The 22,730-nt window shown below is 37.2% G+C and overlaps 1 protein-coding gene across 6 annotated transcripts in view; it reads right to left on the bottom strand.

Moving 5' to 3' along the window:
• Positions 1-22,730, bottom strand: part of mcf2la (mcf.2 cell line derived transforming sequence-like a) — an 88,707-nt gene that overhangs the window by 40,672 nt on the left and 25,305 nt on the right. For 3 of the 6 annotated variants that reach the window (XM_046837243.1, XM_046837241.1, XM_046837242.1), the window contains exons 2-3: positions 5,777-5,860; positions 432-546 (exon numbers count right to left, since the gene is read on the bottom strand). In XM_046837243.1, coding sequence (XP_046693199.1) covers positions 432-546; positions 5,777-5,860 — 199 coding nt within the window. Of the gene's footprint in view, positions 1-431; positions 547-5,776; positions 5,861-13,278; positions 13,660-22,730 lie in introns of those variants that run through there. The other 3 variants (XM_046837244.1, XM_046837247.1, XM_046837248.1) reach the window with 2 other exon arrangements.

The following is a 22,730-nucleotide window of genomic DNA, read 5'->3' as shown; positions in this document are numbered from 1 at the left end:
TTAAACACGTTTGATGATCTGAACACTTTTCCACACCACTGTAGCTCTGTCTCATGACAAACACTCACATGCTATGCTTTCTAAGTGTTGACTACACATGGACAAGAACATGGCTCAATTCTGTGGCAGACAAATTGGCCAATCATTGGCTTGTCAATCAATTAGCCTGGAGAAGATCCCGCCTCCCAATTGAAAAACAGGTCTCTTGGGTTCCTTTTCAGGTTTTGACCCCACAAGCTTCAGATGGTAGGCTTAGCCTTGGACTACTGTGTACCAAATTGATCATTGCTCACCTACCACTCTCTGAATTATGCATTAGCACTTTTGGTCTGTAGGAAGCACTAAGAAAACCTTGGCAAATGGATATGATTTTGGGGTATCACAGTCAGACACAGGGTTAAATAGAAATCGATCAGGAAGTGAATACACACCTGGGAATGCTGGTCAGGTACGTCAGCACGTTGTGAAACTCTTCTTCCTGCAGCTCTGCAAATGCAGGGAACTCTGGGAAGATGATGATGGGGCTGTCGTTTTTCCCTCGACCACCTGGGAAAAACATCAGGAAAATAGGAAGCACTGTTGAGTTTTAATAAGATCCTTCATGCTTTTGTAATACGCTTTTGTTGCTTTCCTTTGCCAAAAATATAAAATCTCCTTGCAACACAAATGTCTTCACTCTTTAGCAAAAACAAATGAATTGGTTTTGCCGTTCCAGTAGTTTAAGAGGTTGCTGTGAGTTTGCACTGCTAATTGCAATGTTAATGGCAGATAAATTAAGATGTTGCTAAGATATTTTTTATTTATTTTGTAGTGTTAATCTGTAAAATGGCATCCTGCAGCAAACCTACACAAAACCAGCCACCAGGGGGCACTTTTCATCCCCTATACAGCTGTGTGAAGGAAAACAGAACAAAAATTTAATATGGAGGGTATGTAGAGAACAAGGCCACAATATGCACAAAACCTGATTACTTAAAGCCATTGTTGTGGAGCAGAACACTCATACACACCATAACGTGTGAGTGAGTGATGATTCTGGGTACTCTCATGCTGTGTGTTCATCATTGTGTTAAGGCCTCACTAAAGGCAGTCACTTAGTATTATCCCAATCATCAATCATATGTACATGGGTGTCGAGTGGCACAAAAAACGATTTGAGGATGTTTGGGGGGGAGCTACTAAATCTACTAAATAAGTCCCAGAAAGGGGGTTTGAACAGGATTCTCCCCCAGTTGTCCTGTGTGTTAACCATATAAATTAACCAATTGTAATTACAAAGCATTCAGATCTCTTACACCATATGCAAGCTTTGTTGAAATTGCTAGCTAGACTAGCTATATATCTATTTATATGGAGCATATGCAATACTATTATGCAAGCTAACCACATTGGTATTTCACACGTACCTCAATATATTAAAGTAAATATGTTGCAGGATTTTCTGCATAGGTTTCAGAATTTCACCCTAGAGCTACTTTAATAAAAAGGTCAGAAATTATTTTATTTTTGAATGTTTTAAATCCTCACAGAAGCCACAAAATCACAAGCGTTTGTTCGTTCTACCAGTCTTGTGAAATTTGTACAAACAGAAATGCATAAAAATCATTGACAAGCTATGAAGAAACTACAACTAACATGTGAAACAAGAGTTGAACAACCCTGAATATGTTTTTACATTTGAAATTGTCCAAAGAAGCTACATTTAGCTTTTTCTTGACAGCTTGGAAATTAAAACCATTCGTGTACACGAGTTAGCACTTAATAAGCTATTATGAATGGAAATTCCATGTCACCCAGATGAGGACGGGTTCTCTCTGGCTCCCTTAAATGGTTCTTCCTCATACCATCTCTGTTTTTCTTTTTCTCCTTCACCACTCACTGTCTTTCTCATTAGGGATTAACTAAGAGACAGTTTATGATGCTAAAATGTATATCTAATCAATTCTGTACAAATAAAAAAATTAATTAAATAACAAATCTTCACCAAACTCACAATGTCCTTAGTATAAATCGTGCTGCTGTCCTATTTATCATCACCAGTGCAAACCCAGAGACCCAAAGCCCATCTGCTACAAGTGTGTCAATGTGTCACAGTACGTGTGTGTGTGTGTAAGGGGCAAACACAAGGTCAGTTCAGCCCTCTGTTCTGCCTCCAAACATATATACACACAGATGGACTGGCACACACACATTTCACCACTAAACAAACTGCTTCCTGTTATCAGAACAAGGATGAAGTAAACTTCGGTTATGAGATCAAAGGTGGTGTGTGAAAAGAGCGAGAGGGAAACGGCTAAAAGAGAAGCGCGTTATATAAACATACTGTGAGACTGGCAGTGGAAGTCTGTCATTTACTGTGGGTGGAGGAATAAGGCAAGATCAGTGGTCAGTCTCTTGCTCTTTCTCACATATACGCAGGATTAAAAGTGAAGGGAAAAAAATGAAAAGAAGTAAAAACCACACCACAGAAACAATTCTAAACATAGATCATACTGTAGCAGCTAAATAGAGATACATCATTAACCTAAACAATGCATCTTGAGGCAATAATGAATGGGAAAATAAAGAAACCCTGAATTCCAATATGCCAACACACCCAAACACACACCATTCTATGAATCTCATACCCAGCAGTGCTGCAGCTTACAGTGTCATGGAAACCCTGAATTATTCAGGATGACTGAACCTGAACCAGGTCCTAACTGGGACACGTGTAAGTATCAAACTTGGACTCTTTAGCTTTGTGTATGTGGTGGTGAACTGTGACTTCACTGCGAAAGTCATAAAGACTTTAAGATGTGATTGTCATGAATCTTTATGTTATTGTTTAAATGCACTTATGTTTTTAATCAAACACATACTCACATGCCAGATTTGCTATCTATACCGTATGGCCAATGTGATTCTTTTCCAATCTGTTACCACAAACGTGAAACAACACAATTGTATAGGATGTAATGACATACAATTTTCCATGTTCCAGCATGACAATGCCCCTGTGCACAAAACCAGCTTCATGAAGATATGCTTTACATGGGCTGGAGTAGAGGATCTTGTGTTGCCTGCTACGGAGCTTTGACCTCAACCATATTGAACACCTCAGAATACCTACCACCTCACCTACAAAAGTACCTGACTTTACTAACGCCCTTGTGGTTAAATTAGCACAAATCCTCACAAGCACACTCCGAAATCAAGAGAACATCTTCCCAGAAAAGTGTCGGTTATCACAGTATAAGAGCAAATGGTTACTGAATGTGGAATGGGATGTTCACAAACTTTTATCTGTATAATTTATCTATCAGTAAACCACCACTTCTCAACCTTTTCACTGCCATGGCCAGTTATTTCACAAACCTTGCAAATGTAATCTTCACTGTTGGTTTCAAACAAAAGACAAGGAGCTGTAATCATTTTCCAATCTGGTTGCTATACTGTGCATCCATGTATATGGAGGTGCACATACTTAGACTACAAGATTGCAACCACGATTCTGAAGCTCGTTGCAGATACCGTAATTTACGGACTATAAAGCGCACCTATATATAAGCCACACCCACTACATTTTACAAATATTTTTATTTTTAACATAAATAAGCCACACTTGTCTATAGGCCATCTACACTAATGTACTTTACACAGGCTTTAACGAAAGACACGTTACACACGGTGTAACGGGTGAAATATGTTGCACTTCCTTTAGGAGCATAGCGGTATTTTGGGAATAGCCTGGCACTGCATTTTTTCTGGTATTACTGCGTGTGTTCAAGACGGAGGAATAAATCCTTATTATTTTCTGATGCTCATTTCTAAGTTCCTTTGACTAACCCTTAACGCTGTTGGCAAGAAAAATAAAAAAGCTTTTTGAAGTTTTGGAAACCTGTCTGTGCTTATATTGACCCAGACTCAACGCGTTACATGGCTTGTATCTAAACAGTAGCCTACCAAGTAAGTCATTGTTCTCTGTCTTCCTCCTTCCTTTCACAAGGATTTCTCTCGGGAGTTTATCTTTTGGCATCGTTGTGCGTTTAAAAATCACCCGATGGAAGTTTTTTCTCCCGATGCCGTGCAGCTCAGAACACAGGTGAGGTGCATTTTCCGTTTCCGTTCGGAAAATTAATTGGTCTAATGTTATGGGGTTCAGTTTTTTGGCTTGAAGTTTGTGAAACCGGAAAAAACCCAGGAAAAATTCATAAATTAGCCGCTTCGTTGTTTAAGCCGCAGGGTTCAAAACGTGGGAAAAAAGTAGCAGCTTATAGTCCGAAAAATACGGTAAGTGCACAAAATGTATCTAACGCTACAGTTGTAGAGGGAACATCCAAAGAACCCCGGAAAGTGCCACCTATAATTACTTCTAATACCTCATCTTAATAGATTCTCATTTGATAGTTTAATTTTTGCCTATAAAATGGTTCACAAGTTTTTTGCAATTATAGGCAAACTATACAAAATTTATTTTTATAGACTTCACCTTTTACTAAACATTAATAGAAACTGGATCTTATTGGTATATTATTGGCTGTAATGATGTCAGTATTGTAATGCACCTAAAAACAAAAGAAAATGCAGAAAACAATGATTTCAAGACTTTATATGGAGGAATGCGTGTTCAAAGTTTCTGCCAATAAAATGTTTTAGCCATCTTGCATGTCCTGATCTGCCACAAAATGGTTTAGATTTATTTATTTTTATTTTGTATTTTTTGCAGAGAGCATGCTTTTCCCCATTTCCTTCCTGAGACACTGGCAATTACACCAATCATGGATAACATTATAGGTGAAGTGAATAACAATGATTATTGCTTCATCATAACACCAGTTATATTGGGAGGTATATATTAGGCAGTAAGTGAACATTTCGTCCTCAAAAATGTATGTGTTAGAAGGAAGAAAAATAGCGTAAGCATTTGGGCCAATTTGACAAGGGCCAAATTGTGATGTTTATATGAATGCAGTGGTCAGTATCTATGAAAAATGATCCAACGAAAAAAACAGTGGTGAACCGGTGACAGGGTCATGGTCTCTAATGCACGTGGGGGGCGAAGGCTGGTCCGTGTGGTCCAAACCAACAGACGAGCTCCTGTAGCTCAAATTGCTGAAGAAGTTCATGCTGTAAATGCTCGACAGGTCTGAACTGTTTTGGCAGCAAAAGGGGGACCAACACAATATTAGGCAGGCGGTCATAATGTTATACAGCAGTATTCAGTATTCATACTGTTCATTTAGGTGTTGCTTGTTGTATTACAGTATAAAATAAATCTTTGGGTTTAATGAAAGAAAACATTTGTAAACATCCTGGCAGTTATGAAAATGTCTCCTGAAATATTCTCATTAACTAAAACCCTGCATGAAAGACTGTGTGTGTGTGTGTGTGGTACGAACAGTGCGTACTTTTATAAATAAATAATGCTGACTGTGGACTCCTAAACCCCATGACATACAGCGAATTGAATTTGCACTCCTCAATAGCAGCCAGTTCTATAAATATCCTTCTGTAGGGGTGTTTTATCCATGCGTAAGAACTGTAAAGGCTCAGATTTCCTTTCTATGGACTAAATTGTGTATTCAGTGTTTTCTGCCTAATGTGAACTATAAAACACACTGATTATGGATGAAGTGTATTTGATGATCATTGTTTGCTTGCTTTGCATTTCCTCATTATTCCACTAATCCAGCATCACTTCCTCTGATTCAAAGGCTGATCTTCAGCTTCACGAGAGAAGCAGTTATAAAAGCATCTGTGGGGTAATAACGAGCAGCTGTGAGATCCGTCTCACCTGACAGGAAGGCGAAGCATTTCCGGAGGTCAGGGCTGATGTCTGCCGCGCACAGCGGACTCGTCTCCTGCTGCATGATCTCATCTGGAGCAAAAAGATATGAAAAAAGAGAGAAAATATTAGAAGAGACACCTTGATTTTACTAAAAGTCATGTCATGGCTCCAAAAGTGACAAACACTCAATAGAATAACTTTACAATTCAACCATTTATTTCTTGCGATTTTAGGTCACTCAACCTTGAAAGTGTGAAATGAATTAACACTGGGGTGAAATGCAGTGCTGAAGAAAGCGTAAAATTCTGAGAAAATACAGGAAAAGTAAAGAGACTTAAGAAATGTCTTAATACTGGAGGCAAAATCTACTGAGGAAGACCGTAGGTAAACAGTAAGGTGTAGCCTTATGGGAAGGGAACTGGATTACTGTAAGCAGATTTACAGGGTGCAGTAAACTGCAGTGAGGCAGTATAGCTGTGTGTGTGTGTGTGTGTGTGTGTGTGTTTTGCCATCTTTAATGTAAACGAATCAGTACACACACACAAACACTGAGCAGCTGCAGGACAAGATTACTACAAGATTAATATTGTTTTTATATATATATATATATATTATATATATAGTTTTTTTTTTCTTTTCACACACATGCTTATGGAGTTTTCAATGAGGATGTTTAAAGTGACCCTTTTTGAGCTTAAGGCCATTTCAAGCACTGCTTTTTTGTGAATTAAAAAAAAGAAACGAAAACAAATAAACTTTTGACTTTAAAAACAAGGTTGACCATAATAACTCACTATTAAAGATTGATCTGTATAAATTACAAAAAAAAGTTTTTCTTAGCTCACACATTAAAAGCTTACGGTAGTGAACACTGTTACAAAAGCACTGTCACTGGAGACTCCTTTCAAAGTGGTGATTGTCAGGACCTTCCGGGCACATGGTGTGCACTTCCGGGTTTGTGGCGCACACTTCTGCGTCGGCGGCCATCTTGCCATTTTTCCCACGCCACCCGGTTTTTAAGGTCACCCAAGACTTTAGCTCGGGACTAAAACGGCTCTGGCCCCTTTGCTCTGCTGGGCTGCCCAACCCCAGCCTTCCTGCCAGACTTAGGACGTTGCCCAGATCTTCCGACCTGCCGAGCCGCTCCGCTCCGCTCCAGGGTCCCTCCAAAGGCACCGCTCTGCTCGCTAGCCTTGCTGACTACGTTGCTCCACCCCCGGGTTTCTCCAAGGTGTTCGCCTGGCCCCTGGGTTTTGCTAACGAGCGGGTGTCCGCAGAGGGCATCACTCTGCCTCATCACATCGGCCAGAAAGTGCTTAGAGCAGCCACCTGGAGGCCCGCTCCACGCTTCTTCCGACCTTTCCTGACCTCCAAGGCGTTCTATCCAGTGGCAGTTCGCCTCAGGTCCTGCCGTGTCCGCCGCTGGCACATGGTTTTCCTCATGCACCAGGATTTTAGTGTCTGTCTAGTATTTCCCTCCAACCACCCAGGCCTGTGTTTCAGACCTTGGACTGTGTTTCTGCCTTGTCCCATTGCTCAGTGTTTCTTTATTAAAGCCTGTTTTCTCCAATCAAAACAATTCCTTCCAACCTGATGCAGTTTGAGAAGATTTGCCATGAAAAATGGAAATAAATCCCCCAATCTAGGTGTGCAAAGCTTGTAGCATTATACCCAAAAAGACTTCAGGCTGTTATTGCTGTCAAAGATGCTTCAATTAAGTACTGAGTTAAGGGTCTGAATACTTATGTACATGTGATATTTAATTTTGTCACTATGGGGTACTGAGTGTCAGTTAATAGGAAAAAATAAAGAAATCAATCAGGCTCTTAATAATTTTCCGAATGCATTATACATACACACACTACACACACAATTATCCTACTTATATCAGAGTTGAGGGTTATGGGCCCAGAAGAGAGGCAGCTTGTTCGTGCTTGGAGTTTAACTCAAACTTTCAGAAGTCCAACACTGAACTGCTATTTTTCGTCATACTCTGCAAATAACAATATGCAGTATGTTATTTGCAGAGTATGAAGAAAAGTAGCAGTTCAGTGTTGGAATTCTGAAAGTTTGTGAGAACACGAACAAGCTGCCAGAGATGTTTTCTTTTTTGTTTTGTTTTATTATAGAAGCACCACAGAATAAAAAAATGCTGGGGAATGAAAACAACCTTCTAAGAGCTTGGTTTGAAGATCATCTTTGAACATCGTGTGATTAAAAAGCTCAGGACAAAACGTCCCTGAGGACATGCTTGTTTTTTGTATCTGAACTTTAGACTTGGGCTTCTTTGTTTGTAGACTAGCTTTGAGGCTAATATAGAGTACTGAGTTGCTAATTGTCTGTTGAACATCGGCCTGCTTTAGTCAGATGACTTTAGAACCCTTGAGCGAAAAAGCTGTTGCTAGTTAACCTGCTATTAGCCATGTTTACGTGCAGAGTGACCAAACTCCAGCTGACACTCCACAATGTGACATTCAGCTCAGTAATCTCTTACGGAAACGTTAAATGTCCTGACTAAAGACAAACAGCAAACCATTAAAATGTAAATATGCAATGGCTGAATACCACACCTCAGTCTTAAAGGAAGTACTAGAGAACAAAAAAGGTGAGGTAGCAGAAAGGAAAATTAGCATGTTTCAATGTCTTTATTCCACCTCAGAAAGATGATTTGTTTGAGATAACAAAGCCAGACATCAGCCATAGAAGTTTCAACAGGAACTATTACAGCACGAAAATAATCACTTAGTCTAACAGGTGTGGTTACAGAACAAAACGCTAATGTTTGTTTTGCTAATCTCAAAAGTATACTTCAGAAATAATGTTTTTGGTATCACTGAGGTAACTTCCGCAGCCTCTTGTCTGTGTAGCTCAGCTTCTGCATCACACTCAGACATCCTTCAATTGGATGTTTTTTTTTTTTTTTTTTTTTACTCTAGATGCTAATGTCATTCGAGAAATGATTTTGAACCAGCAGTTAATCAGATCAGTCCGTTTATTATTTAACACGAAATGGACACTATATGGACAAAAGTATCTGGGCACCTGACATTCAGAGTCATATGTGAATCTTCTCCAAACTGTTACCACAAATCTGGAGGCACTCAGTTGTATCAGATGCTCTTTGGACCTAAACCCAATAGAGAATCTTTGGAGGGAGCTCAAACTCCGTGTTTCTCAGCGACAGGCCAGAAACCTGACTGATCTAGAGAAGATCTGTGTGGAGGAGTGGGCCAAAATCCTCCTGCAGTGTGTGCAAACCTGGTGAAAATCTACAGGAAACGTTTGACCTCTGTAATTGCAAACAAAGGCTACTGTACCAAATATTAACATTGACTTTCTCAGGTGTTCAAATACTTATTTGCAGCTGTATCATACAAATAAATAGTTAAAAATCATACATTGTGATTTCTGGATTTTTTTAGATTATGTCTCTCACAGTGGACATGCACCTACAATGACAATTTCAGACCCTCCATGATTTCTAAGTGGGAGAACTTGCAAAATAGCAGGGTGTTCAAATACTTTTTCCCTCACTATATATATATATATATATATATATATATATATATATATATATATATATATATATATATATATATATATATATATACACACACATATACACATGTATATATATATACACATATATACACACACACACACACACATATATATATACACACACACATATATATATATATACACACACACATATATATATATATATTTTTTTTTTTAATCCCTTTTATCTTTAACAGAAACTCCAGGTGGATGTAAAAACAATAATCCTTTATAGTCACAATCCATTGGCTACCATATTTTTTCTATGGTCCAAGAAAAAGCATTACTTATAAATACAAATATTCTCAATTCTTTTGTACTTCCTGATACAAGAGAAGACCCCTAGCATCTTTTTACCCTTCTGCTCAACCTGCTAACATGTCCGCTGTGTGCATTATTTACAAGTCAGTATCATCTACAGGAACATGTACTACTCAGCACTGAATCAGTTCTAAACATGAAAAACACCAAATTACACACCAAGACTAAAAGAAATTGCAGGATGCAAAAGGTTCACCGTATGAAAACACTACTGATGGTCTTGTTCTGGATCATGTCCTTACAAGCAGTGCAGGTTTACATTACATTCTCGTGTCGTTTAAGTGCTCTCCAGACAGTCGTGTCGCAGCTTGCCTGTACTACAAAGGCGGATGATTATAGGTGTGTGTTTGGACTGAATGGGCAGGTGAGCTATTTACAGACCGATAAAGCCACTGCGATCATGAGTGTGCTTAAAATACATAGTATACAATAATCACACGTGCACACAAACAGATTTGTGGCCTTTAACAGGCACACACAGGATTATCATCCTCCGCCCAGAAAGTCATCTATCAGAAATATGTTCAAAAAAGCAGAGAGCATATAGCACAATTAAGATTAGTGCATATGGTGCGACAGTGTGCTAAAGCATGTGCAGATCTGGACTGTACATACACACGTGCTGTAACAGCTGGCACTTGCATATGTGAGCAGAGCTAATATCAGCCTTAACAACTGTTAGCAAAATGGAAATGATGGCAGTCATGCTAGTGTGTTGTGAAACATAGAAGTCAGACCATATTAGTTTATTTTTTCCATGTTATCTTTCTGTCTGTCTGTCTATACAAACCAATCATTTACAACTTGTAGCTGGAAAATAATCAGCTTCTTCTGACCAATCAGAAACAAGAATTCAACACCAATGTAATAATAACTCTTGAATGCAAGCACCATGCACATACAAACACAAAATGAGAAAGACACTGGTTGGGATATTAGCAGCTAAGCTGAATGCCTGAAATTCCTCATGCGGAGCATAATATAATTAAGAATATAAATCATACAATTATGTGTAATAAGATTTAAGTTCTGTTTTTTGCAAGTGGTCTCCAATTTCATATCATCCACAGTTCAACATCTAAACTGGGACCATAGCACAGAGTGGCATGAAAATAAGATCAGCCTCCACTTGTGTCCTCGGCTACCTACACATGAAATGCAGCATTATAGAGATAAAATTATGTCAAAAGTTGACAAAGTGAAGTGAATTAAAGTGATTTGCATGAGTACAGTGAAAGCGCACAGATGAAAATCTGACAAAAAAGGTATCTGTTGGAAAAATTATGTTTTGTTCCTACAATGAGAATCTCTGACAATGTGATTTCCGTATTCACACTGTGCAACTAAATGCTATGTAAATCACAGCATATTAACATTCCCTATATTTTTTATTAAATATGACTGGTCACTTGAACTCCATGAGTTTAATCCAAATCTTAATAACTGGGTGTAAATCGTGGCATCTTGAATTTAACTACTGGATTTTATTTTTTTTTTAAATGGTTTCTAAAAGATTAATTAAAGGAAAAAAAAAAATTGTTTCTAATGAATAGCCATAAAATAATTAGGACACACTTAATGTACAATATTTGACTAATTTCTAAAAGACCCATGAACAAACAGAACTTTTTTTTCCTATGTATTTGCACTTTTTCTTTTGCTGCTGCAACATCAAAAAATCTCCCCACTGTGGGTTTATCTTAAATCCTATCATTATATTATTTATGCCAAAAAAGTATAAGATATACATTACTATACTGGATATATACTCAGTATATTACTACCCATCAAAATGTTATATGATAAATATATGAATACATTCGAAAGCAGGAATGTGACTGTGTGTGACAGGAAACAACTTCTCCACGCTCCAGCAGTGGCTCCCAATGTCGGCCACTAGCAAAATGCTAATTAGACTTTCACAATAAAGTGAAGACAGCGTGCTGCTGTTCCTTTTCACACGACGCACGCATCCTATAACAGCGTAATTAAGGTACAGACAGTCTGATAAATAAGCAAGCATATGAAACCTGATTGATCTGAAGTCAGGATAAGGATATTGAACAGAGAGACCTACGTTATACCATTGTTTATCAAAGTTGGGAGCACGATGTTACCAGGTAACAGGAAATTTTTTTAATGCGCTTCCAAAATGTATTGTAAAATGCACCACAGAATATTTACCGAAGCATGAAAATTATCTAATTTGAATGGGATTTTTGCATATTTACAGGGTGACCTCCATCCTCTGTAATGATTAAATTCTAAAAGACCTGCACACTACTATTCACAGCCACTGCTAAGCTAACTCATGCAAATCTCATCTGATGGGCCTCTGTATGCCGGAACTGGGATGTTTTGCAATCGTGGTGACCTCATGTTGCTTGGGCAGAGCCAAGGCCGTAGCCATGGCAACGTCCGAGAAGAATGACAGCTTGGCTCTAAAGCCTAAGCATCGTCGGCTCGATGATGCCAGCACAAAGTGGCTGTAGGAATTTAAACCCAAATCCGATGCCAACGCTGTACTCGACACACGGTCAGAGGAGAAACAGGAGCTAACACATGCTAATAACGTATTAAACAGAGAGAGAGCTAAAGAGAGAGAGAGAGACACACACTCGTAGAAAGTGTGGACGTTAGAGCAAAGAGTAAATTTGAAAGTAAACAACTTGAGTGTGTAAACAAAACTCTGAAAAGCCATAAGGCGTGATAAAAAGCGAGGACGGTGTGAAGGCCGGTGTGACCTCCAAACAATGATAAAGTAAACAGAAGTCCTGATATACAAAAAATATGCTTGCAGGACAATTGTTGTCAATTTTATTACCACTCTGAGCTTGAAAGAGATTAGTTGATTGGGCTTATTCACAATTAACAAATTCGAATTTATGAAACACAAAAATATTATATTATATTTATACTACAACAAAAATTCCAACACAACTAATGGCCCAATTCCAAAATCCTAGATACTAAATACTATGAACAGGTTATGAACTCCACACATACACATACAACTTAAATCTAATAAATAGAAAAAAAATTATTTCTATAACAATCTACAACCCAAAAGCATCATACATCAAGAAACTGAACTAAACTCATATTATATTATTTCTCTCATTTAAGCTTCACATGCACAGCAAACAATGAAAAGTTACAATACTAACCAAGTAAAATTGGAATGCCAGGAACTCCTAAATTCCTGAATTCACAATAAATATACACTTTTCTATTTAACCATTAGGTAAAAACAGTTAATGCCTAAATCTTAGGGAAATTTTGCTTTATAATAGGAAGAAACACTTACATAAGAGTGCATGTACTGACTGACTCAATTTACATCATACAAGATGCAGGACCAGACCATAATAATAAGTTATGAAGTCTCCATATACACACACACATATCTACTGTACCACTAACCATTAAAGAGACCTGGCACATTTCCATTCTGTCTATTATCCTGATTGACACATTCCAGCCTAAAGGAAAATCCTAACTAACTCACTGTAATAATACACGAGCACATAGTATTGTAGGTTATGCAGCTAGATTTAAACTTGTATCATTAAAGCACTAGGCTTTACTTAATAAAAAGGATCCCTGTGGCAGAGCTCGTCTCCTACCTGTGGTCACTTTGAGCTGAAGCCACAGACGTGTGATGTCCTGGCAGAGCAGGGACACTCGGTTAAGCGCCATCCTGCCTGCGGTGCACACACCGTGGCTCACTCCCTACCCAGGTGGCCTTCACTGTGGAACTCTGGTCGGTCGGCATACACAACACCACACCGGTGAAGACAGACGATCCGTCTGTGGGCTTCACTCAACCCCATGTCTCACTCACTCTCTCTCACACACACTTTCCCCCTCTCTCTCTCTCTTTCTTTCTCTCCTACTCACACACAGACCCACATGTGGCTGGACCTACTCTGCTGGCTTCAGGTTACACCTCCTGCTCCACACACACACACACACACACACACACACACACACACACACACACACACACACACACACACACACACACACAAACTCAGGTAGAGGGAAGAACGCCTAAAAGTGTATCTATACTAAGCTCTTCAAGAACAATAACCTTCTTTCTCTCACACACACACAAACACGCAGAGCAGTTACATGCACTAATTGTTACATTGATAGATTTTTTAAAAAAAACGGAGGAGGGACACTGAGACAGAGAAAAACAGAAGAGGCGGGACAAGGGGCCAAATCCTGCAGCATGTCACCATGTCACTCGCCACTCTCCAGCCAGGTTAATGATAAGCAGCCAATAATCAAATAGGGGGGCAGGACAAAGACGCCCTCTACAGCATTGAGATCTTAACATTGGACTACACAGCGGGGGAGACACCCGCTCGGCTCCTCGCTTTGGTAAAGTGTTACAGTATTAAACCTATTAAACCGAGCAATGATTTATATTACTGATTTCAATTCTTTAAAATGTTTTGCCACATAGTTTCAAACAAAAACATACTTTTTAAATGACATTAGCTTTAATAATAGTGATATTAATTTCATAATGTCTTGTAAAATTCATAGAAAGTTCATAGAAAGTTTTCTTCCCATAGAAAAGCTAAGTCTTCAAGAAAAACTTTGTCCATAGTCCAGAGCTGCATTGCCAAATATTTGAATTTATTATTATTATTATTATTATTTGTTATTTTATAAAGAAACAAAGACATGGTAATTTAATGGAAGAATTTAGGAAACACAGTTTGTGCCCTTTGTATACATACACATTAGGGGTGTAACGTTACATAAAGTTTACGATTGAGTATGTACTTCAGCTTTTAAGTCAAGGTACGGTTAGGGGGAAAATAAATGCAAAAACAAAACTGCTTGTAATTTTTATTTTATTTTTTTTAAACGCAGTTTATCATCAACATTTGCACAGTTTACAGTTTATTATTTTTGTTTATAAAATGCCTGCTTGGTTAAATAATATATAAAATAATATTTTATAAAATTAGAATAAATTCAATTAATGCAATAAGCATTTTATCATTGACTAAATTGAGTATTCCATTTAATATTATATATATATATATATATATATATATATATATATATATATATATATATATATATATATATATACATACATACATACATACATACATACACACATACATACATACATACATACATACACACACACACATACACACACACACACACACCTGATTAATACCTATTAGGGCTTTCAATCAAATCATATAGCAGATAAAAATGACAAAAATGTGCAATTAAGTTCTAAATGTACCTTATATGTTTTAAATATTCTAATCAACATGGCCTTTATGCAAATGTATGTTTATTGTTAGTGAAACCAAACTCGGCTTAGAGCATGAAGACAAAATATTCTTGTATATGTTTTAAAGTAATTATGGTGTTTTAATTGACATAAATCATCAGGACACCAAACGGAACTTTTGCTATGTTTCCACACGGATGGTTTTAATTGCCGGATGTGTGCACTATGGTGCTAAAATTGAAACTTGGTGCATCAGTAAAACAAATGTTAAGTGATTAAAAATGACCTTTCGGTGGAGTTATTTTTTTCTGAGTAAAAAAAAGGACGTCATGAATAAATGCATGTTGCGTTGAAGGTTTTAATAAAAATGATTAAACAGAAATGTACACTGCATTAATTGTGCCTTAATAAAATCGTTGTCGTTAAAATTGTCAAAATGAGCGCGTTAATAACGCATTAATAAAACTCAGTCAACTCTTTATAGTGGGTCATTCAGGATCTTTCACTCCAAATCATGTAAGTTGTATCTTTATAGACCTGTGGCTTTGTACACGGGGGTATTGTCATACTGGAACAGGTTTGCTTCTCCTAGTTTAAATAAAGCTATAATTTCATGCTACATCCTATACAATTGTGTGCCTGCTAGTTTGTGTTACAAGTTTGGGGAAGAACCAGATATGGCTGGAAGAGTCGAGTGTCCCAATACTTTTGTTCATATACTGTAGATGGTTAGTGTATTGATAGTGTATAGCTGAAAGAATGATCTAACTGATTGTCTCAAATTGCAAAAGCAAAGCTCAGGGTTTTTTATTACACAACATGCTTATTTTTTTGGAAATAACCGGATACGTTTCAATATTTTTATAACACCACATCAGTACGCTAACGATGACAACATTACAGCATATTGGCAGCCAGTAAGCACAGATTGGTCGTGATCAGATAAGGAAAGTGGGCACACAGAGAACTGCATGGGGGCATTCAATTGCCCCCAACACACACACACCCTTGTGCCCTTTATATTCACTCACACTCTCACACACACACACAATTATAAAGAGAGGCATCCCCAGGGCTCCTCACAAATACTGTGAATTCCCATGCAGTAGTGTATTCATCAAGCCTGGGAAAGACACACACACACACACACACACACACACACACACACACACACACACACACACACACACACACGATCACTTATTTGTGGCTGGAGGTTGGTTAGTTCGACTATGCTATAACAAATTGAAATGCTTTAAAGCCTCTGATACTCATTAAGACAAAGAGAGAGAGAGAGAGAGAGAGAGAGAGAGAGAGAGAGAGAGAGAGAGAGAAACCTAAATGAACTTTCTGGCTCTGAATATCCAGGTTTAATGTGCCCTGTGCATTGTGTAAATTTTTTACACAATGCAACTTAGTTTGAAAATTCTTATTTTGAGTAAATGCAATAGCCAAACCACAGGTTTAATGAATTGACTCCAAATTCTACATGCTTGTATGTGTTAAAAATTGTAACAGCCATTTCTTCACATCGAAATAACGCTTTTTATATGTTGTATTCAATTTGTTGTTGTTTTTTGGCTTGTATGCAAGGCTTAGACATTGCAAATTACTGTATATTCATGAAATGCAAAAAAAGAAAGTTGGAAATAATTACATTTTTTGATTAGTTGAAGAAAAGAAAAAAAGGTGAATTTATTTTTTTTATAAGGTGACTTACATTTCATGTGGTGGAGATGTAACTGTAGTTACATGAAAGTCTAAGTATTAAAGGAACTTGGAGAAGGTGAAGCACCTGCTAGACTGTTGCTGTCTTCTGTAAGTGAGCTCCTTTACCACATCAGTATTCTTGAATGCAGGTTGAAAGGTCACATACAACAGTAATCCAAGTAATATGAGCCACTGGTCATAATTAAAACCAGAAAAAAGTCCCCTACCTTTCTTTAAACTTAGATACTCTCTTACACCACACCCACGACACTAAGGATGAGATAAAAGAAGCTAAAAGAAGTCCAACACAATGGTCCTTCATCAATAAAGTTATCCATGTGTGTGACAGTAGCTCCAGGGCAGTGTATAGATTACACAGAGCTGTGTGTTATCGGTGGGAAACGAAGGCATTTAAGGGGAAAGTCCACCAGTTCATATATTTGAGGTGTGGGTTTTTTTTTTTTTTTCATTCAAACCCAGACTGCACTGAAATCTAAAACCAGTTCATTAATTATTTAAAGGGGTGTAAATATTTGATTGTATATTAAAATCATACCCATCATACTGGTGTTGTGGTATACTGGTGGCTGAAGAAAAAAAAAAGTTGACTAGATTGGAAAGCATGTTTTGTCATTGCAGTGACAAATTAATACTCAAATATCTAACATGCTGAGCAAATTACAATGTTGAGTCATAAAAAAAAAATTAAATTTAAAAAGGAGCTCAACAAAAGGAGCTCTTGTTATGGCTTATGTATATGCATCACCATGCATATGCATTTCCTTCAAAGACAAACCGGCTTTTTTCTACCTGCAAAACAGCTTGTTCATGTCCTTTGTTCTGAAAGAAAATGAAATAAAAGAAATTGATCCAAACTGGAAAAACAAAAAAAACCCCACACAAATACAAAACTACATACACTATACGGACGTAAGCAGTGTTGGGAGTAACGCGTTACAAATAACGTGCGTTACATAATATTACTTTTCTGGAGTAACGAGTAAAGTAGCGCGTTACTTTATAAATTTACACATTAATATCTGAGTTACTTTTTAAAAAAAGGAATGCAAGTTACTTTTCAGTTAAATTGTTTTGCATAAAAAAATAAATTAATTAAAATGAACGCAGTCACGTAGAATCGCGCACTCATACGTGCGAGCCGCAGGAACAGAAGCTGGTCAGAAGCGGAGTTGGCAAACCAGAGCATTACATTACTGTGATGGAAGTATTCGTATTATTTTGAAATAGTGGAGGAAAAGGAGAAAGGAATAATGGTTAAGTGTAGATTATGTGTTGGTGAAAAGCTCTTGTTAACTGCAAAAAATACCACTTAAAAAAAAAAAAAAAAAAAAAAACATCTGCATGCAAAGCACAGCACTACAGGTGTGTGTGTGTGTGTGTGTGTAATGTTGCATATATGGAAATGGAGACAGAAATATAGAACACTTTTGCTGACTTTCCACCACTGCAGCTCTATGGACTGCTCAGAATAAAAGTTTTCCGTGGGAGACACATGTACGATGCCATCACAGTGGAGATAGAGAGCAAATTTACAGCTTTTATGAGATGACAGCGAAAGGTATGTTCTCCCTCCACATCACTGGTGTGCAGCCCACACATGTCTTTTGCCCTAATATAATTTATTTCTTAATGGCAATTATCTATATTATACCTGTTACACCTGTAAGGCGTGAAAGAGATACAAGTAACGCAAAAGTAATATAATGCGTTACTTTCCATAAAAAGTAACTAAGTAACGTAATTAGTTACTTTTTTAGGGCGTAACCTTAATATTGTAATGCGTTACTTTTAAAAGTAAGGTTGCCCAACACTGGACGTAAGTATTCGCACAACTGACTTTCCAGCCACATGTGGTTCTCGCTAGGAATGGGAACGCTGACTGCACCCCAAGCCTCCTCATTCTACACCAGTATCTGATTCTAGCAATACCCTTGTGGCTGAATGAGCAAAAATGTCCACAATCACACCTCAAAATCTAGTGGAACATCTTCCCAGAAAAGTGGAGGTTATTATAAAAGCAAATAGGGACTAAATGTGGAAAAGGATCAACTTTCTGTTTAGAACAAAAATGTTATATTTTATACATGGTTTATACTCCAAAAAAATTCCAGAAATCACGTTCACCAGTGTTGAGAGCGCAATGAAAATGGGGTCAGTTTCATGCAATAAATGATGAAACATTTTTGAGTGCATAAACAAATCAACAAAGTGCACCGTGAGTCAGAGAAGTTTTCACCTACTTTTGGCCACCAAATTACTACACATTTAAAATGATAAGACAATCAAGAGTCATTCAAGTGCTGTTTATGTTGCTACAGGCCCAATTTTTATATCTAAAAACAAATAGTCACTACATGCTTTTCAAAGGCAACTAGACAGTGACGGTAAATGCGATTCTGACGCACGTTCTCTCCTTACAATGTTATGTTGGGCAAAAAAATCTTCATACACTCATTGCAAAACAACCTCAAACAATCCCGCCCTGCCCCGCCATGGCCCCATGTTTTACTACACCGTCTATTATCTCTGAATGTGTCATTTATACCCTTTACTTCATTTGTGCACATGATTCGAGTGGACATTTCTTCCTTATAAAAGAGTGAAATTAAATGCTTATTGTAAAATTATTGGAAATACTGTACACTTCATGACATGTTCTTTTTAAATATTGTGATATTTTACTTACTACACACAGAAAATGTACTGTATTATGTCATGTTCTCTGTTTTATACCGTTTGTGCTCAGAAACCATAAAAGGCTATTCTATTCCCTTTCCTGTTATCAGTAATAAATAAAAAAAAAGGAAAGAAGACACTAACACATTTAATTTTTCAATTTTGAATAAAAAAATAAACAAACGCAATGTACACGAACCAAAATGCTGCAGTACTGTTTTATGCCAGTATGTCTAAACAAGTTCCGAGTTTGACAGCAAGCATTAAAAAACAGATCTAGACTGAAAACTTATAACGCATTAAATCCCCAGCACTCAAAACAAACTTTTCCAAAAGTCTCAATACAAATATTACACAAGGATTGAATTTTAAACAGCACCAAAATAGCTCCCAAGATGCTTTGTTTAAGCATTTTTTTTACATAGAGATTTGGAGAAAAGTCTTTACTAATATATATTTTCAACATAAAAAAACGACAAAAATTACAACATTATAAAAGCAAACTAAAGCAGTACAGGTCATAGGTGTAAAACAGGATGCTGTCATTGCTACTCACCATTCATAACTCAAACACTGAGGCCAAAGATTAGATGATTACCCGCTGTTACTACCTACTCCAGCCAAAATTATACCATTACCTCAAATCAAATTAATCAATTCTGACTGAAATCTCAGACATAAAATAGACAAAAAAAAAGGAATAGTCATAAGCAACAAGAAGAGAAAGTGACAGTGAAGACGAATTCAACTCACTGAAGTCAAAGTCAAGGAAACTGTAAACAAAGGCGTTTCTTTATTTGAAATACTAAACGCTATGTTTCCCCTGAGGTCATATTTATATATTTGATTATGCAAACTTCTGACACTTTGGACATTAATATAGTCTCAAACAAGACAGAGAGAACTTTAACAAGAAGAAGAATTTTGTAACTTCTAAAATGTTAGGTTGATGAAAGCTCTATACCAGTGTCGGGCCATGCATTTGGTTCCTGGGCTTTCAGTGGGGACTTACCCAACTTAATCCACCTCTTTAAACCACCACTATCACGGCACGATTATAGAAACCATCAATAATATACAAAAATAAGATATAACAATGTGTGGCATTACAGATAGAAAGGTATTTTGCATATGGTGGGTGAATACCATTTTACTAAAGCAAGAAACCCAGTTAAGACTTCAAACCTCTACAGTACCACCTCAACTGTGCACCTACATCATCTGGAGCAGTTCAGAATCAATATTTATCTAATAACATGACAAAAACATTCAAATGTAAATAAAATACAACCTACTCATCAGAGATGCAGACTCAATTTGCACCGCTCCTCAGAGGCTGTAAGTCAGTGGTAATTCACAGGTCTGGAAGTGGAGAACAAACCCTTTTCCGGGCTGAGACAAGCTAGCTAGCTTCAGGGTTGGCTGACCTCCTCACGATGTTTAGCTTTTCTTCAAAATGTATTTTTAAGTATGTCTGAGACCAGATCAATTTCTCTTCCTCAGTAAGCAAAAAAAAAAAAGTCTAATTGAGATGTATTGATGAGTGCAGCGCTACAGATGTTTATTGCCAGTCGAAGTTTCCCTCCGACCAACCAATCAGAGGACGGAAAAATGCTGATGCTACGCTGGGCCAGCTAGCTGCCCTGTGACACGAATATAAAATCTGATTGGTTAAAGAAACAAAGATATTTATTAAGGAGACTATGGTCAAAGAGCCAGCAGAAGAGACTTTGAAGGCCCTGGGCAGATTAGATTTAAATGGCAGCACAGAGGCTGAAATCTGATTGAATAAAAAAAATCAAACATACACGTACTGGAAGCAGTGCAGCCAAGAGAAACGCTATGAAATTAAAAGAATAAGCTGTTGTGAATAAATTAATACAATTTCATGGAACAAATATTAGAATTTATGTTGTAAATGTAGGTCAGTGCTTCTAATCGTGTTTAGGCCAACAGAGAAGGCTTTGCTGGCCCTGACCGCCTGCCACTGCTCTATACATAACACTAGTAGTAACAAAAAAGATGACATGAGTAAGCAAACCAACAATTCAAATAAAAATGAACCCAGACAAAAAAAAAAAAAAAAACCACAGGACACGTCACATGACATCACACGCTGGATTAAGCTTTTGCATAAACAAGCGATTGTCAGCTTTGTTGTGCTATAAGATGAATAACAGTTTATTCCATGCTGTTACAGTAACAATCTTAGTAAACTAATTTTATATCAAGTCAGTACGTTTTTACTGTCATTTCAACCATATATACGTAACTGATACAGCACACAGTCAAATTAAACAATATAAATCACAACTCAATTGCTTTTCTAAGCCCCGATCAAGATTTATTCCTTACCGATCATCATAAGACGTCAAACAAGTCACATGTAGAAGACTCGTGTTATTTTTTCCTGTGCGAAAAGAGGAAACGGTCGTCCAATATCAGCCTTTTCCTGTATAAGGATTTGGCTTGCTGTGCCTAAAGGTCTGCTGTTAAATTCTGATCTCAGCTCCCCTAAAATAACCTATTCACTAGAAGCCAGGAAAATATAAGAACATGCAATGTTCTCGAACACATACAAGCTTCTGTGGTACAGAACCACGAGATTACGTAAATCACAATGGCTAACAAAAGATACACCGGAATTTTGTAGAAATTTTACAATGTAATGTTAAACATATTAGCAAGATTCTGTGCCTATAAAAAACATATGACTGGTTGACTATTTAAAAGCAGTCTGGGATACTTGAACAGAGCTGCCAACAAGGATGACCAGAGTGGGGTTTAAAAAACAGGCTAAAAAGAATAAAAATATTTGTAACAATGAATCAGCACTAATTAGGACCTGGTGTTCAATGAAATGTGGACATACTGTAACTGCTTCTTTTTCCAAGCAAGTCATTATCATTACTGAGTGATGTTCTCCTTTTACAGAATTTTTTGGGGACGTTTTCCTGTAAACTGCCTGTTAATGACTATTCCTGTACAACACAAAAAGAAAAATCGAAAGCGTTAAAAACCCAAACAGGAGGCATATGACTGAATCTGAATGCTGATGGGGCAATACTAAAAAAAAAAACACTGGATAAGACATTTCTCAACATTCACCATGGTGAGATGTTTCCATTTGGCATTTTCACTGTACTAAAATATCCAATACACACATTTTAATCTACACAAAAAAGTACTGTAATAGGTCATTATGAATACATGAATTAAAAGCAACATCCAAATATTAAGCCCTGACATGCCTTTTTGTAAACCTCTTACATTAGGAAACCCGATTTAATGGATCTTAGCTAATATTTTATTATAACTTGTACCAGCTGGATGGCATTTGAATCAGGTTGAATTGCTCCTCTTAATTCAGTTATCCATTAGCCAAAAATGAGCAAAATT

This window comes from Silurus meridionalis, chromosome 24, assembly GCF_014805685.1.
Source record: "Silurus meridionalis isolate SWU-2019-XX chromosome 24, ASM1480568v1, whole genome shotgun sequence".
Taxonomy (NCBI): domain Eukaryota; kingdom Metazoa; phylum Chordata; class Actinopteri; order Siluriformes; family Siluridae; genus Silurus; species Silurus meridionalis.
This window is presented reverse-complemented; position numbering and strand designations above follow the sequence as displayed.